Here is a 17,916-nt window from a genome sequence, read left to right as displayed (position 1 = left end):
TGCTAACGTTAAAGTTGACTTGATTTGGAACGGACTTGAACTTGATTCTCCTAGATGAGTGCTTTGCTGCTTTTTTTTTTTAATTTATGCTCTGAAAGGCATTTCTTCCTTTCTAATGTAGAAGGAAGACAAATGTCTGAGCACTTCACTTTGTCGCAAAATTGGGTTCTTGTCTCCTGGCCAGCCTTGCTTTATAAATGTCATTCAGAGCGCTTAACAGCACTTAGCAAAGACTTGCTATGGGAAAAGCCTAGATAAAAATCTCTTAAATAGAAATGAAAAAGTAATTTGAGGATGTTTTCTGCCAATCAAGTTGTTCTTACTTACCAAAGAGAACACAGTAGGGGTTCCTCTGTCTACTTTCACTTACAGAAAGTCCATGGGAGTATTTCATCAGATAAGCGCAATATGTTCTTGTATTAAGTGGGTACTGTTTCAGTGCTTTGGGATTCAATTCACTTAGCTTAAAGCAAAAAGTAAAATAAAATGCATTGCTACTTATGTACTCTTGAGGCATATGTAATGCAAATATAATGCTTTAGCTTCAGGCTAAAACTTGTAGCAATCAAGTGTTAGACCTCCCTGTCCATTTCAATCCTGTGAGCAAAGTTTGCAGGTCTAAACATAATTCCAGCATGTTTCTGAGCACAGACAGATAATCTGTGTGTGTATATTCCACCCTAAAATTTAGGTGAACCAATAATGGCAGCTCTTGTCTTATGGGGGTATTGGGGTTTTTTTTTGGGGGGGAGGGGATTGGATTAAAGCAATAGGTAAAACTTCCTTGTAAAGTTGGGGGGAAAGTGCTTCATGAACTTTGTGAACAGTATATGTTTTGTTCTTGACAAAACACACACACAAAATGGTTCCAGAAGCCCTAGGTCAAGGGAAAGATAGCAGGGAGCTTGGAGGTTGAATAGAGGCTGTGAAAGATATCAGTGACAAAGGGAATTTCCTTCGGGACCAGAGAGGATGAGCAGAATTTGTTGCAGCACTGGCAATGAGTTGGCTGGAGACAGAGAACTGCCTGCAAGGACAGAGTGGATGATGCTTTAATTGTGTTCAAACTTCTCTTGAGGTTTTTATTCCAAGCCTTTTGGTCATCTGTAGATGGTACTGCCTAGAAGACCCAGGCAGTTTCACCTCAGTGCTCTGATTTGTAGTCCTGTTGCAAATACAGGAACAGGACAGCAAGAGATAACAGTAGCTTTCCTATTTAATACCACAGATGGGATTACTCTCTGCTACTGTTCTTGGGGGTCACAGAAAATGCCTGTCTGTTGTAGCTTAAGGCTGCCTCTCTCACCTTTGGTATACGTGCAGTGCTTGTGAAAGATCAGTTGAGCCTCTCAGAAGCAGACGATGGTGGTGCAACTGGTTCAGTTGCAACTCTTGCCCTTTCTGAGCAAAGATTCTGTCCACCCTGATGTGGCAATCAACAATCCGTTCTTTGCCAATTGTAGTTTTTAGCTACGTTACTAGCCACTTTACTAGCCACAGACCATGTAAGTGGTGTATCTGCTTCTCTTATGATCACTGGAGCTTTCTTGGCATGGTACGTACAGAAGAGTTCCCAGGACGTACGTGCGGTACGTGACAGTTTAATGCATCCATGAGTAGGATGCTTTCTTTACTACTTACATGCTTTGTGACTGCCTTTAGAAAACAACTGATACAAGCCTTTGTTTAGGAAGAGTTAATTTTGTTAAGAACGTGTAGACATGGAAATTGCCTACAAGATCATTTTTTTAGCGTCTTCTGAAGAAGACTTTTCTTTTTTTTACTGGTGGGACACAGGGAGAAGCAGGTCATGGGTTGCCTCAAGATGGCCTTAGATGAAGAAGACAGCAACAGTCTAGTTTGTATATACAGTCATACTTCTTTCTCTTTGCTTTCAGTGTTTGACTTCTGATCCCCTTGTTTTCCTCTCCAGACAGTTCTTGAACATGTATGTAAAGGTACTGTTACACTTTCTACATTGAAAAAAGCACAGAAAACGATTGCCGTTTTTTAACGTATTTGTTTATCTGCAGTAAAAAAAAAAAGAAAACCGACTTTTCTAAGCATATGAATGACGTACTTCTAAAACAACATAATGATCAAGGTCATTTTCATTTTAAAAAGCAGAAACTCAAATTGAACAGGCCTTGAAATCCCACTTTAAGAAGTTTTAAATTTAAATATTTCAAAGCGAGTCTGTTCTTCAGATTAAGGGAAGGTGAAGCTTATATTAAAAAAAAAGCTACAATAGAACAAAATACTGAATTCTATTCTCATCTTATTCTCATTTAACACTTTGCTTTTTAGATATGCAGTTTAGCATTCCACATGAGGTTGTCTTTATTTTCTTTAAGCCACGATTATGTCAAATTAATTCCTCTTTTCTGTGTGTCACGCAGTGTTAATAACATTACTAGGCTTGCAACATCTCAAGAGCTGTTCAGTCACAAAAATGAATAGTCCAGAAAGTGAACTTTTAAGAAAAATTGGACCATTCTGTTTATAAAGCCAATGTAGATGGCTCTGTAAACTCACTGGTAGGGTTCAAGGCGTATAGTATGGATGAAGGCAGTGTAATACCTCTGTCTTTGTTTTTCAAGTCTAGAAATCCTAAGTCATTCCATCTTTGTGAGTGTTTCAGCTTAGTACCTTCCTTAGAGACTTAATATGTAATAGGATCAATCCCAATAATTGCAGAGTTTGCCTAAGCAAAAAGGGTTAGAAACCCTTTTTTTTTCTTTCTTTTTTTTTTTTTCCTCCTTACTGGTAAGCAGTTTCTCTTGCAGGGAACGGAGGTTAGCTTCAGCGAAGCTAAAGGAGCTAGTATGAATGGCTGCTATCCATGTGGAATAAAGAGGAGTTGTAATCTTGTGTCAAAAGTGTCTAGTTCAAGGATTTATAAATACAGTGGCTCTTGTAGATTCTGAAGGGTCTTGACACTCTTTGGTCTGCAACTGCATGTAAATACTTTTGCTGTAGAAGCTGGATAGCAGATACTTGTTAGACACTACAGTGGTATCATGGATACAAGATTCTTGATGCTGGGGCTTCTTTGATGTTGGGATGTGCGAAGCGTTTTGATTCTGCAGCCACGCACATTCCCTTCCGCAGCCCCTTTTCCTGCCGTTTGTTTCCGATTTAGCACAATGTGCACTTTCCCGTGTCCCCCGGAGCAGCTTTGTGGGAAAGGTATGCTGTAATTGGTTTATAACCATTCGTAATGACCCGGCAATTCGGTATGAATAGCAACGGGGAGCAACTTGTGATTTATTTAAGTAAGCTACATGGATGAAAGGTACTCCCAAGTGTACAAGTTGAGCTAGTTGCCTAATTGGACGTAAATTTTCACATCTAGCGCAGAGAGAGGGTTTTGCTATGAAAGGCTGAATTTGGATTTATGAGCAAGCTTCTGGACTGCTAAACCAGTTTGTGAGCAAAGTTTAATATTGTCTTTTTTTGGGATGTCTTAGTTTTTGAATTCAGTAAGTACTAGTATACCCTTGTCATTTGTAAAGCTAATGGAATATTAACTTAAGATTTTTATTTACAGTTAGAATATCTGACCTTGCTTTTGGTGCAGTAACCCACACTTTGATTTAAAAGCCAGGATTGGTACTGCTGCTTTGGTTGTAGTCTTTTACCAGTTTGTCGTCATTGCGTTCCTGCTTATTTTGTCAAGGCTCTGATTGCTTTTTCTCACACAACACCCATGATACGGGCGACCCACCAGCTGCAGGGCATGATGATTCGGCAGGCAGTACGACAGCCTTGGTAGTTGTACGGCCACGGGTAGTAGCCCATGAGAGGCTCGCAAATTCTCTGGCACTGTGTGTAACTTCGTCTGCATTCAATGCAGCACACACCTAGGTGATCCAGCATGGGGTCAAAAGCCATCCCTTCACCTTCCAGTTGCTGAAAAGTAAAATAGTAAATGTCATCCCGGTGCCCTCATTCTCAGAGAATGTAGAATATACTGATGCTCATGTTAACCCTACAAAGGGCAAACAGTGAAATCTTGGTCCTGTTGAAGTTAACAAAACTCCCGCCGACTGACCCGTGCATCTTGCTTTTTTTTTTTTTCCCCCTTTTGTCTTGCTCTGTTTGGTAGAAGTGTAGAATTGGTGCGATCACCCGTGTAAAATGGAAAGAAACAACAGGGAGCTCTAACTTCATTTTTCTTCTACAGTCCTTGCAAAAGATCCAGCAGCAGTAAACTCCCAAGTTTTAAATATTAGTGATGGAAAAGATTTTCAAGACAGTTATCTGGGTCTTTTATGTAGATGACCGTGTCTGAAGTGTATGCTGTGTTTTTAATGTTTTGCTTTAATTTTTGTATTTTAATGCTTTTTACAGCATTCCCAGGAAACTATTCAGTAAGCCTGAAGTTTTCTGAATATTTCTCCCTTGTCTTTCAGTCTGCTTTCTTCCCCTCTGCCACACTTAGTGCATTGTGGACAGTGAGAATTCTGCCTGTTCTGTATCTGACAGTAAGGAGTTACATGGAGCAAGGCACGCATAAAATATGTAAAAGCAGGCTCTTGCTACTGCCTTCACCCTTCAAAATTCCTTTCCTCCTTTCTGGGAAAAAAGTAACCTGAATATTCTGCTTTTTGAAACTCATTTGTTCTTTTCCCATTGGTGTTATTTCAAGAAAAGCAGCAGCAAAGAGCAAATGCCAGAGTAACACAGCTTTTTACCTGAGCATTTTTCATTCAAAAAACTAGCAGCACACTGAAAACATGAGGCACAGAAAGGTGCCATCTCTTGTCTGGGCTTGTACAGGATGCTAGTGACAGCTCGGTGTCGTTCAGGCCCCCAGTGACCCATTCCCAGCCCTGAGAGCAGGGAGGGTGTAATTCCCATGGGCAGGATTCATCATCCTTGAATTCAGATACCTGCAGTGTCAACTTCTACACCTGAACTCATCGTCCAGGCTCCACTCATGGTGGGTGAAGAGAAATAGCTCTAGGGAGGATTCATTTCATCCTACAGTAAAGACCTATGGTATAATTAATGGTCCTTTTGAATTGAATGAATCGGTTTCTAAAGAAAGCTTGGATATAGGCATCTACGCAATAACTGTTAGTGAAGGTGAATCCCTCCCTGCAGGCTGAGGGAAGTCTGGTGACTGTATCTGACTTGGACCTTCTCCGTTTGGCCCAGGGGCCCTCTGGCTGGAAGAACGGACCCGTCGCAGTTGTCCTGCTGTTGCCCTCCAGAGACAGGGCAGCTCAGACCCCATGGACGTGGTCACGATAGTAGCTGTGAGGAGAAGTTACACTCTAAGTGCCGCTGCTGTTTTACTGACCTCGTGAGAGAGTTGATTTAGATCCACTTTATTTGGAGTGATTAATTTAAGTTTAATTAAGGGATGTCAACTCGGAAGAATGCTGTCACAGTATAATGATCTCCTGCTGTTGCATAAATGTCAAGTCAAAGCTGGGACTCATTTCCAAAGCAGGAGGCATTTATCTTGTGACAGCGTTGTATTAAAATGACTTACTCCTGCTGCACCAAATGGTGGGTGTAAATTGTCTGGCGCTGGTGCAGTAGACTGGAAGGTGCCTACTGTACGGTCGGTTTTCCTGCAGCACGGCAAAGGTGTTGGGACACAGCGGGGCGGCTTCTGTGCTCTTTCTGTGGGCTGCTTCGTCTCAAAGAACGAGAACAAGTTTTGCGATAGTCATCCTCCACCCACTGCTGCTGTCTCTAAACAGGTTCTCCTCTGAATTGCTTGCTAGACTAAGGCCATTTACTCTGATAGAGAAGAGGCTGAGAAAACAGATGTATTTGGCCTAACCCTAATCTCTTTGCAACCAGACACTACTACTGCTTTCCTCTGTTGTAGTCACTTCTGATACTAACTTCTATTTGAGGGCAAAGTATGTTTCTAGCTACTGGACTCTCTCTTTACATTGTCAGTAAATGATGGGGATCAGCTGTCTGATGAAGAGCAGCTTTGGTTTGTTTTCAGATGGCATTATGCTTCTTGGATCTCTCCAGTGCTGCTTCTGTATGGACCTGAATCCTGAAAAGCAGCTCGGCATCAACTTGCCTTGATCTTGCCACCTCAAGCGCTTGTGCTTGTTTCAGACTGAAGTCTAATGAAAACTGGGGTGAGGGAGGGAGAAGAGGATGAGGGAAGACTTTTTTTGAACTTCTTAGGTGTTTTATAAGTCTGTAATTTTGGAGAAAAGCTCAACAGGCAAAGACTGCGCAAATTTAAAAAAAAAAAACCCAAACCCCACATCACCAGTATTACCTGTCCACAACAGTCTTGGGCTCCGAAAGAAGATTACAGTGCAAATACTTACATTATATGGATTGTCTGGATTCAGTGTTTGATCAGTTTCTTGTCCCATTGGCCTGGTTTCATTAGATTGGCGATCAAGCTCTTGAGTCAGCTGTGTGGTGGGCGACCTGGTATTTACTTCTTCAGTAGCAGCTTCCAAGTCTTCTGTATCAAAGTTTGATTCTGATTGGCGTTTGTTTCTCTTCATTTCTCTCCTTTGGTTATCTGAAGAAATAATCACGGGGGGATAATCTTATCTTCAGTGTGTCCTTGTATTTATCCACACGTTATCTAAGGTTTCAGTGATTTCTTTAAATATTAAAAAGGGGGGCGGGCAGAGGGAAGGATGAAACTGTGTGGGGGCAAAATTGATGAGCATCCCCATGGGAGCTGCTTGCCTTCCTGTGTTGTATCTGCAGCCAGTGTCAGTGCAAAGGGGTGTGAGATTGCCTTCCCCCCCCGCCCCCTTCCTCCGCTGGAAGCAAAGCGGGTGTGAGGAGGTGCTTTTTGACCCACTGTGTCGTCACTGATGTTAACCCAGCAGCAGTTGCCAGCGCTAGCAAGACCAGTCATATACATCTAATTTTTTTTTAAGTGCTTTTGTGACAGACTGGTGCCCTGCTCCTAAGGGCAGCTGGTGAACCTGGTGGAAACAGCTTCTGGACTGCTTTGATACTGCTTTTTTGTTGCCCAGTGGGATATGAAAGCTCATGAGAAAAGTGGAAAATATTGGCAGTTTGGATCCACAGGTGCTCTAAAATGCAAATTTTTTTTCCCCTCTTTTAGTGTTCTAATATTAGCTGGACCAAGGAAGAGTAAATCTTTTCAAGCCTTCTCCTCTCCTCCCAGGCCTGGAAGTTACTTGGAGAAGTAACTGGTGACTCCCAAACACCCTTGCTAAGCTTGGCTCTGGGTGACAGGAGTACTTAAGTTCTAGGACTGCCTCCAGGACCTCATAAACTTCATCTACCAGTTGCCTAACTAAAGTATCTTGTCCCTCCACTCTAGTGAAATCCTCTGGAGAAGCAAGGTGGGAAACAGGACAGGTTATGGTCCCAGATCAGGAGCTTGATATTCCCCAACTATTGGCCAGGTATGGTATTCCTGCTACCTGGTGTCAGCTGCCTAAAAATTTTGGAGGCTAGTTTAAGGTGTTGTCTTGTTCTTCTATAGAAAGAGGCTGACCTCTCTGGCAATGCTTCGTCTTGTTGTGTAACTCACTCACGCTGGCTCTATAAATTGCCTGAGGAAATGCAGGTATGGAAGACCAAATGTCTAGGTAAGTGTGGATGAACTCCAAACCCGCAATCTCAGCACCAGCCCACGAGGGCTTGGGAAGATAGGCTGGGCGAGGGAGGAAAGGATCCTGGTTTCCCTGATGTGCAAGTCTCGGTGGCAAACCTGATTTGGGGGAAGGTGTTCAGATGAAGGGAGGGATAACGTATGTTTCAAATATAAGAAGTGTTACCTTTGGGATACGTTGGTCGAAGCCAGAAAATTGGAAGATCCCTGCAAAGCTCTAAAATTTTGGGGCTTAGGAAACTGTTATGCTTGATAGGCTCGTCTGCAGCCACCCAGATAAGGGAGTTTTCGTCAAATCTCACAGGCATGATTTCATCTTCCTGCAAATAGAAGAGCATAAATCCTTTGCTAGCTCAGTGAACACTCATGTGCCTGCTTGCTGTTAATTCTTGGGCATCAAACTGTATAATCGTCTGCTGCAGCTAATACCAAGCATCCTTGTATTTCATGAATGTGAACTGATTGTACGGAGCCAAAGCCTGAGTAAAGGTTGCCGCCACTGAAATGAATGGCAAAACTCCTGTCAGCTTTCCTGGGGCTAAGATTTCACCCGTCTCTCTCTTGGAAGGCTTTTGCCCCATGTACAAGGACTAGGTGTTGGAGATCTTTCAGCCCGAAGCGCCAGATTTTTCAGGTGGTAGAAACTGTGAAGACGTACCACCTTCAGCAGAGCAGCAATGAAATACGCCAGCTAAAAACAAGACCCTGATCTTCTATCATGCCCCGTTCTCATTTGATATACTCCCAAGAGATAATTGTATTTACAATTGGGGGTGGGGGGGTGGGGGGTGGGGGTGGAATCTTGTTCAAAAGTTTTAGAGAGGATTATAGCTTGAGAACTGCTCCAGCTTCCAGTTTTAAGTCAACGTGATTGGTCTGATTAAAGGTCTCGTTTGGTAAAAGCAATTCAATTGACCAAAAGCTTGAAGTGCGAGTTAAAGGAGCCTGCCTTTTTGAAGTATACCCTGCAGGTTTTTGGTTCATATCTTCAAAGTAATGTAGAAAAATGCCAGTGATTGATTCTTTAAAGTTGTTAGTTCAAAGTATTATTTTACATAAAATATGTAAGTGTATTATAGCAACAGTGAAATATTAAAAGAAAACCAACTTGTGAATCATGAAAACCAGTATGATTTCAAAGTTAAAATTCTAAATTGCTTCCATAAAAGTCATCAAAACTTGTTATATAACTGACTAGATCGATTTATTCCATTGAGTTGCTGTTCCTTTAATGTGTTTATTGATTTCTTTTGTAGGTCTCAAGTCATTTAAGTTCGCTATCCAATCTGTCTAGTGAGAAGTGCTCTTTATTTATATTCTCACACTTAAGCGTTTGTCAGCATCAGAAATATCTGAACCTAGTTTTCCAAAATAAAAATATCCTTTGTTTCTGTTTGAGATGATCCTGACTTGTGAGCAGGCAGAGTTTGGGTATCTATAAAAGCTTATTTTAATCAACCATTTTTATAGGCAGTGTTGGTTATGATACGTGTTGTAAGAAAATGGCATACGCATACTTTCTCCTAAATACATGCGTATCAGAGAGAGGACTTGCTCCAGAAAAATAACTACTACGTTGCCATTTCCCGTACATCTAACCTGGAAAGTTGAGCAGCAGGAAAAGGTTAACATCCCAACGGTAGCACTAAATCGGCTGCTTGTTTTGGCCTCGGTGCATGCAATTTATTGCAGCGGTTGTGTAGGTGATACATCTTTGGAGAAGGTACACAGAAAACAGGACAAGGAAAGAGGTTTACTGTAGCCAGGTAGAAGACTAGAAATAACTTTTTGACTATTTTAGGGTAATGTCTTCAGGACTGTGACTTTATTCTTACAAAAAGATGAAAAATTGAAACCTTGACTTTAGGCCATAGTGCTAATGAAGTCAAGAAGCCCAGCCTGCCTTTAAAATAAGGCAAGGTGGGAAAGATCTAGGTCTCTGCCTGGAATTTTGGCAAGATCTCTTCCCCATCATGGGGAAAATCCCACCAACTTCAGGGGCCTTTGTAACATCCCTGGTGCCTTGCTGATTGGATTTAGAGAGACCTTTTTTCCCTTCATTTTAAAGTAGATGGTCAGTAATCACAGCAGCGCTGCAGGTAGGTGCAGCCTTAATGGTGCCTCTTTCCCAGCTGATTGTATCTGCTTTTATTTTCTCGGGAGCGGAGCAAACCCAGGGGAAGGGGTTGTGGATCTCCTGTGCTCTCCTGCCGGTGGCTGAACCCCTGCCAGCATCCAGGCTCAGCTGTACTTAAGTCACTGGAGCCACTCCTGTGTGAGCGATGGGCTTGGGTGTCTGAGCTCTGAGGAACTCAGGCTTTGCGCTCCTAAAGCGATAGGCTTTTTTACAGATGTGAGGTAAGGAGAGGTTTTGGTGGTATCTGGGTGAGAACTGCAGCTTTTGTGGTGGTTGCGCTGCAGATTCCGTGAAATTTAGTTAACACAATGTCCTAAAATGAAGTCTGATGCCGTCTAAGAAGGCAAATTCTTAATTTTTTTAACTATTATTTCTTCTGAGTTAGCTGAATTTTTGCAATAATGTTTTCCAAAATTCCCCTTTATCGACTATTTCGGAGGACTTGAGTGATGGAGTCCCTGCTTCTGTTCAAGAGCATTCATAGAAATGTCCTTGGATCTACCACGATCCCTCTTTGCATTGACTAAAGCAGCTGCTTCTTCCATACTCTCCCTTCCAGCCTTGTGCACAGCCTGATCTCAGGCGGATATGCTTGTCACCGAGGCCTCCTACAGATCTGCTAGACGCTGGTCTACGGCTTCCCCCAGTCTGCAGAGTCCCGCCATGCCCCTGGACGCAGCGTAATAAGTACATCTCTGGCACCAATCTTGCTTTCCTTACCTTTCAGGGACCCCTCGCCATCGGTCAATGAACCCTCAGCTCTCCACAGATGACTGCTCGTTGCAGGGGGGTTGGACTAGATGACTTTAAAGGTCCCTTCCAACCCAAACCATTCTATGATTCTATGAATTCTTCAGTGGTTTTTGTATGTCATTTTTATTTGTATTTAAATACCCCCTTAAGTCCCTCTCCATACAAAGATTTGTTTTAAAAAAAATTACCCCTTACCAGCTCAGATGAGAGGCTTGCTTTAGTCATAGCATCAACTTCGGGGACGTGAGCTTTTGGCTGAGCTTTGATGTAACACTTTTCTCCTTCAGCAAAACGGATTCCAGTTATGCCCTGCAAAAGCAGAAGGCAGGGGGTTGAGCGCAGCCCTCCAGCTCCCCACCGCCCCCAAGAAAGCGCTCAAGCTCTGCTGAAATTGCCACTGAATTTTTAGTCTGAAGGTTGAATCTTATTTAAAAACAGATGCAATAAAACACTCTTTCCTCATCATTTTAGCGTTACAGTTTTGGTCAAATGGGTCTAGAAGTTTTTGCTCAATTTCTGAAAGATGGGGGTGTTTTATATAAGTGCTTCCATGCCTGCTGTAGGCTACTTGAAGTAGCTCTGTTAAGGAATTAGTTGACACGATTTGAACCGTAACTTAGCACCTAACGTAGGCAGCCTTGAAATTGCGTTAGCTGGCGGTGCGGTACCCTTATGACAGACTTACAAAAATAGGGGGCAGCTTGGTCCAATTTATACACATAAGTGGCTGCGACAGCAAGGGGAAGCTTGTGAATGGGGAATTTGGTGCAGAAATCTGTGTGTGGGACTTCTTTCATCTGGCCTATGAGGGTGAAATGCAGTTGTCTAAACATAGATGTCTAGTTTTAAGCAAGAGAAGGGTACGCCAGCAGCTCCAGAGGTCTCCTGCAAGTCCAGGGTCGTATCTGCCAGCTATGTGCCAGCACCTTGGGCACCAACGTTTGGGCAGGAGAACCTTGTCTGTAGTTTCTGTGTTTCTGCTGTAGGTTTTTGGGTACCCATAAAAGAGCTCTCTTTTCCATTATGAATTTAGATACCTCATTGTAGATGGCAAAACATCTGTATTTTTCATAGGGTTGCACAAACTCCATTCAACTGCCTAAATATAATTACCTAGTACCATTTGAGGTGTGCTGTTTTTTTGCCTAGCTTCTAGCTGTCAGGACAGGGGGGCATGAATGTCATCATGACCCCCCTCACCTGCCTCATATGGGGATCGTAGATGCCTTAGGCATCTAGTGCAGCTTGAGATGGGTGATACTGAGGCACGTGAGTCTCGTCCTGTGTGCCTGCAAGTCCTGTACAGTTGGACGGACACCCATCAAAACAAAATGACTAATTCTAAAGCAGTGAGAGAGGGGATGGCTATGCAGGGATGAGTGCAAAAGGGAATGAGACTTCGTGGTGCACCGAGCATGCTAGGAGCATCCTAATATTGCCAAATCCAAGTCTTCACCGACCGTGCAATCGTTCGAGCGGTGCCAGTCAATCCAAAGCTGCTAATGTAAATACTTGGCCGTTGGAAGCGCATCTCTTCAATTTCTTTCTCCTTTATGTGCGTTCTTGGCTCAAAACCCCACTGGCAGCATCCCTTTGCTTTCGCTGAGCCTGTCCCCAGCCCTTTGTAATTGCAAGTGGGCGCCGTCCCTGGGAGGTCCCTCTAGCTGGTTGGTGTTGGGAGCTGATTTCTGGCCTGGTTGTGACAGGCAGTAGCTTACCAGCAGCACGCATGGAGGCAGTGTGAATTCAGCATCTCTCCAGTGGGCTGGTGCTTTTGTGCAGATGTGGAATGGTAAAGGCAAATGAGAAGAGCTTGTTGTGGGTGCTCTTATTCAGCTGCTAATAATGTTGCTATGGAGATCTTAACAAGAGTTTCATAAAGGCTGAACCGTAGCTGTTGGGAAAGTCGGAGTCCTGGGTCTCCTGGCGTGTTTGTACTTGCTGAAAAGCCAAGGAGCTGAATTTCCTTGCCTTTCTAGATTCAGCAAGGGGAAGGTGGCTGCTCCAGAAGCCCTGGGCAAGTCTTCCTGGCAGCAGCACCTTTATTTTAGGTGCTGCTTTGACTTAGCTCTGAAGTTAAGTGGAGTGTTTCGCATCTCAGAACATTAATTGCAGGATCTGGGCCCTGTAAACGGGTTTCTGCAACACCACATAGATGTGCCTTTAGTAGCTCAGAGGTGGTACAGCTAAGTGAACCGCTGTATCCGAGTTGTTGAGCTCTGCTGAGATTCGGCATCTGTTAGTCCAGGCTCTGTGCTGAGCAGGCACAGCCAAGTTGCTGGGGTACCCAAATGTGTTTGCTGCCAGCCCAAGTGGCCCAGTACCGTGCATTTGGTGCACAGATGCATAAGCTATGCTAAATGCCTCCATCCCCTCCCCTGGGGATGAACCCAGGCCAAGCCATGGAGAGCAGCTCCCATCTTTGATCTCAGGGCAGAGCAAGCTGCCTGGGTCCAGCCCTGTATAGTGGTCTCTCCTTGGTGTCTACTTGGCTTACAGTGTTGACCCTATGCTCCTAAAATGGTGATGTTTTGGGGAAGGGGAGGTGGTTTTTCCAGTTCAAATATGAAATCATGCAGGGGCTGTGTCACAGCCTGCCAGAATGTTTTTCTAGCAAGACCCCAAGGGCACATGTTGTAGCTCTGTTCAATGGTTTGAAAATGCAAAGTGTTACGTGGAGCCAAACCTGATGCAGCCTAATCCATACTGCTTCCCGGAGTGGGATCTGGCATGACCTGTCCCCAAAAGGCACTTAGACTTTGTTTTGGAGGAAACTGCCCAGCTCGCTGTGAAAGCAAGCTGGGAGAGCGTGGAAGCTTGTGTGGATAGTTGGGGGCTGGAACCTGAGACCCACTGGGGCAGAGAAGTCGTGGCAGGGCAGGCTATGCTTGGAGTCCAGCACTGGAGCATGTTACGTGAAAGACAAGGGTGGAGGTACTTACAATCTGAAAATCATGAACTTCAACAGCCTCTTCACTCCCGCTTCCTGTTTTGAATGTCTCTAAGTTGTTTCCAGCATCTATTTCCATCGATCCATCCTGTACTTTTCCATTAATGCTCATAGTATAGTGAACATTGTACACCTGGAATCGATCAAAGAGCAGTAGCACACATCAGTAATTGCTTATTGCCTTCCTCCTACACCAGGCGATGGGTCGATCTGACTGTCATATCCCTATTCAGCTCCTAACTTTTATTTCTGTAGGCATTTGATAACCCTCTACCAACCAACACCACCCTACTGCAACACTTCACCATCGGGGCAGGCCAGCAATGGAGCAGGTTGCCCAGAGAGCTTGTGCAGGCTCCATCCTTAGAGGTTTTCAAGGCCCAACTGGATAAAGCCCTGAGCAACCTGCTCTGACCTCACAGCTGTCCCTGGTCTGAGCAGCAGGTAGGACTAGAGACCTTCTGACATGCCCCCTCCGGGGCTGCACAGAGATCTATTAGTGCTGACAGTTTTACTTCAAAGCAATGTGGGATGAGTCCGCATCCAGGCTCACTCCAACTTAAAAACCTTCTTCTAGGTCGTATTTTAGGAATCGCTTCTTATGCTGGCATGATTCCCAAAGGAGAGCAGGAGCAAACATTCTACTCCGGAGGAGGCCAACCCCTATTTATCTCTTAGGATGTTCTGCTGAGGCACAGGAAAACGAGTTCCTCTTGAATATGAACATGTTTCTCAGCTTGCAATGGATGTGAACTTTGTTTAAATTGGATGTGAAGCTGTATAGACTTGTATTTTCCTTGTCAGCGTATTTGCTCTTATCCTATTTTCAATGAGGAAAGCTGCAGCGTGGTTTGTATTTGCTGGAGGACCACAATCTGTGGAGGGGGTTTTTGATGCTCTTGTGCAGTTCTGCTAAAAGTGCTGCACAAGCAGTTTACTTTTGGCTTAAAAAAGCCTTACAGCATTTTAATGAAAAATTTACACTGGCAGCTAGAGACAAATTTCTTCTTTCCTCACCTTCGCTCAGGAAAGTCTAAGGTGCTAAAGATTTATGGTTCCTCAGTTATACAGATTCAGTCCCATATTCTCCACTGTCTAGGACTCCTGTTGAAAGTGGTCCAGAAAACCAGACGGAAGTACGTGGTCTCCCCTGCTAGGGGCTGAGCTAGAGTTGAGACTGTTACCCCTGTCAGTTATGGGAGAATTTAAAGATTTAAACTAAAAATAATAATTTAAAAATTGTCTTAAATTTTTTCATGAATGACCCTAAATATAACTTTTTACAGTTGCTTCCTAAACATTTGGAAGTCAAACGTAGCTTTCTGAGTTTGAAGGCAGCTTGGAAAAATAACTCTAAGCTTTCCCAGTGTCTTCACCTGGAGCTCAACTTCGAAGCTTAATGACAACTACGAATGTGACACATTTTGCAAAGCAGAATTTAGATGATGGGGGCAATAAAAAAAGGGAAACTTTGTCCTGTACTCCGCAAATGCACCCACCCGGTCAGAGCTGCATGCGCCGTACCCTCTCCCTGCCTACCTCCCCATTGGGGTCCCTCTCCCTTTTCAAAAGCCTAGAGAAGCAGATGGCTCTTACAGCGCGTCCTGAAGGTCAGCGGTCTGTCCTGTCTTTTTGGTGTAAAACCTTGTACTTTCTGATTATCTGAATTATGCCTACGTGCCCGGGTGTATCTCACAGGGGGACCTCTGCTCTGGCTGCTGGGATTCGCACAAGGCTCTCCTTGACAGGCACTGGTGCGTGGCTGGAGGCGGTACAAAATTCTTCCAAAGTAAATTCAAAGATACTAATTGCACTTATGGAGCAAGTCACATTCAAATGTGCACCATCGTGTTTCAAAATATGTTCTAAACCAAAATCTTATGTAAACAGAAAGGAAAGTTAATATATAAACATGTTCTAATGCTCTGAAGTTTGGTTCTTAAACTGATCAGCAGCTTCTCAGTTTTGTTCTTTGCATACAGGATTCTTCTTGTACCCCAGAAAAAAAAACTTACACGACTTTAAAAATTGTTCCACAGCTGCTAACCATAAATGCCTATGTGTATGCACAATCATACAAATCACCAGAGTGAAATAATGGTGCCTATTAATGGGTTAAATATAGCATTACATATTTGAGGGTCCAGGTAGAATCTGGACCAAGAACGTGGATGATGTGAAAAAGGAATTTACACATTTCAATGGTTTTTTTTGTCCTGGAAGCTGGAGTTTGCCCAGGATATGAATCCCCAGGGACTTGTTGGGGTTTGAGCTTGCTGAGGATTTGCGAGCAGAAATCAATGTAGGCTCTGTGCTCTCAAAGATACGTTTCATGTTCATTAAGAAATGTGCTTCCAGGAGTCTCCATCTGAACAGCCAGTAAAGATAATGATTATGGGTTTGTTTTTTAGTTGGGTTTCTTTTTTTTTTTTTTTTTTTTTTTTTTTGAAAGCATGGGAAAAAATAAAGACCTGCTTAAAACCTCTCGCCAGGAGAGTTTCCAGCCTGTGCCTCTCCTTACATGAAACCAGCTCGGAAAAAGCCCTGCTCGATGATGTGAGGATGTGCTTCCAGGCTCGGCGGCCGCCCGCGCTCACCTGCCGCTCGGTGGCTTTCCAGAAGTAGAAGGCGCCGATGGCCCCGGCCAGGAGCAGGAGGGCGCCGGCGATCAGCACCGCGGCCCCCGCCTTCAGCAGCCGCCCCGGCCCGGGGGGCGCCGCCGCCGCCGCGTACGCCTGCGGAGAGCGCGGTGCTGGGTGCGGGGCGGGGAACCCCCCCCGGCCGGCAGAGCCTCCGCCCCCCGGGGCCGGCAGGGACCCCCGCCCCGGGACTCCCGTTCGGGTCCCGACCCGACTCGTCCCCGGCCCGGCCGCGCGGACCGCGGCGGTCCCGTCCTGACCCCCCGTTCCGCCGCGTCCCGGTCCTGACCCGACCCGACCCGACCCATCCTGATCCGACCCGATTACGATCCCTTCGGTCCCGATCCGATCCGACCCGACCCGACGCGTTTTGTCCCGATCCGATCCGTCCCATACCATCCCGACCCGACCCGTTTTGTCCCGATCCGATCCGTCCCATACCATCCCGACCCGACCCGTTTTGTCTCGATCCGATCCGTCCCATACCATCCCGACCTGTCCCGACCCGACCCGACCCGACCCGACCCGTTCTGTCCCGATTCATCCCATCCCGACCCGACCCGTTTTGTCCTGATCCGATCCGTCCCATACCATCCCGACCCGTCCCGACCCATCCCATTCCGTCCCGTCCCGTCCCGACCCGACCCGACTTGCTCGGTCCCGTCCTGTCCCGACCCGACCCGTTCTGTCCCGATTCATCCCATCCCGACCCGACCCGCTCGGTCCCGTCCCCTCCCGCCCGGTGCCGCCCGCGGCGCCCCGCCGCCCGGCAGCACTCACGGGGGGCAGGTACTGCTCCACATCGTCGGGCCCCGCGCGGGCGATGGGCACCTTTTCGGAGCCCTCTGCCATGGCTGCCGCGGGAGGGAGAGCTGCCCCGGGCTTCGCCACCGCCCCGCTCCCGGCCCCGGCCCCGGCCCCGGCCCCGACGGGGGGCAGCACCGCCCCGGCCCGCCCCGGCCCCGACGGTGGGCGGGGGGGGGGGGGGGGGAGGCAGGACCGCCCCCTCCCTGGGCACAATGAGCCGCTTGAGTTGCCGTCGGAGCTCCCCGGGGCTGTGACCCCCGAGCCCAGCCCCGTACCCCCCTCGCCCCAGGGGCTTGTCTCCAGCTTTGGAAATGGGGGAGTCAGGGAGGTGTAGGGGATGCACACCCCCAACCCCGCATGCCACTGCGGAGGGAGAGGTGCCCCGGCAGACAGACGGCCATCGTAAAAAGCAGCTTTTAAAATAGAACAGCATTTTAACTGCGTTTTTACACTTGCCACAGGAATTCACAGGCGCTGGAGCTGACAAGCTGCTGTTCGGTGACTGCTCTGCAAAACACCTCGGTGCGTGGCACAAGCAAAGAGTCCTGCCTCCAGCCGAGCCGTGGGTCGAGGCTGGGCACAGTCTGGGAAACAGAGCAGCGAGCCCAGACCTTGAGCAGGCTCGGTGGGGGCAAAGCACGGGAGGAAATTTCATCATTTCGTTTAAAAAGGTCATGGATAACTCGCGACGTGACCTCTAAAGTGGGCATATCCCTGGGATTTCTTCCATTTCCTCGTGACTCATACTGCTCAGTTTGGTTTTTTGAGCACCTGAAGTATAGCAGGATCATAGGGGAATTTGGATTGGAAGGGATCTGTTTGCTCGTTCTAATATTGTACATGGGAAGCTTAAACTCAGGGCTACAACCGGCTATGTGAGTCTGTGTTCCCTTCATGCACCGTACAGACATCCTTCCTGCACATGCTTGTGTCCAAGTGTGCACTCTTTGCTGCTGGAAAATAAATAGTGCTGGACCCCTTTGGGGCTGATATCGTCAAACACAGAGCACAGTATCCTTTGTAAGGCTGGAAGCAG

At 46.0% G+C, this 17,916-nt stretch overlaps 1 protein-coding gene across 1 annotated transcript; it reads right to left on the bottom strand.

The window, feature by feature from the left end:
* Positions 1-2,007: 2,007 nt before the first annotated feature.
* Positions 2,008-16,925, bottom strand: CNMD (chondromodulin). The gene is made up of 7 exons (XM_076339168.1): positions 16,854-16,925; positions 16,032-16,169; positions 13,427-13,567; positions 10,680-10,793; positions 7,761-7,914; positions 6,315-6,517; positions 2,008-3,912 (listed from the first exon to the last, which is right to left on the bottom strand). Exons 1-7 carry the CDS (start codon positions 16,923-16,925, stop codon positions 3,697-3,699), a joined length of 1,038 nt encoding a protein of 345 aa, XP_076195283.1. The 3' UTR covers positions 2,008-3,696.
* Positions 16,926-17,916: the final 991 nt, after the last annotated feature.

The sequence above is a fragment of the Aptenodytes patagonicus genome, chromosome 1, assembly GCF_965638725.1.
Source record: "Aptenodytes patagonicus chromosome 1, bAptPat1.pri.cur, whole genome shotgun sequence".
Classification (NCBI taxonomy): Eukaryota; Metazoa; Chordata; class Aves; order Sphenisciformes; family Spheniscidae; genus Aptenodytes; species Aptenodytes patagonicus.
The sequence above is the reverse complement of the archived record's forward strand: the minus strand, read 5'-3'. Positions and strand labels throughout refer to the sequence as shown.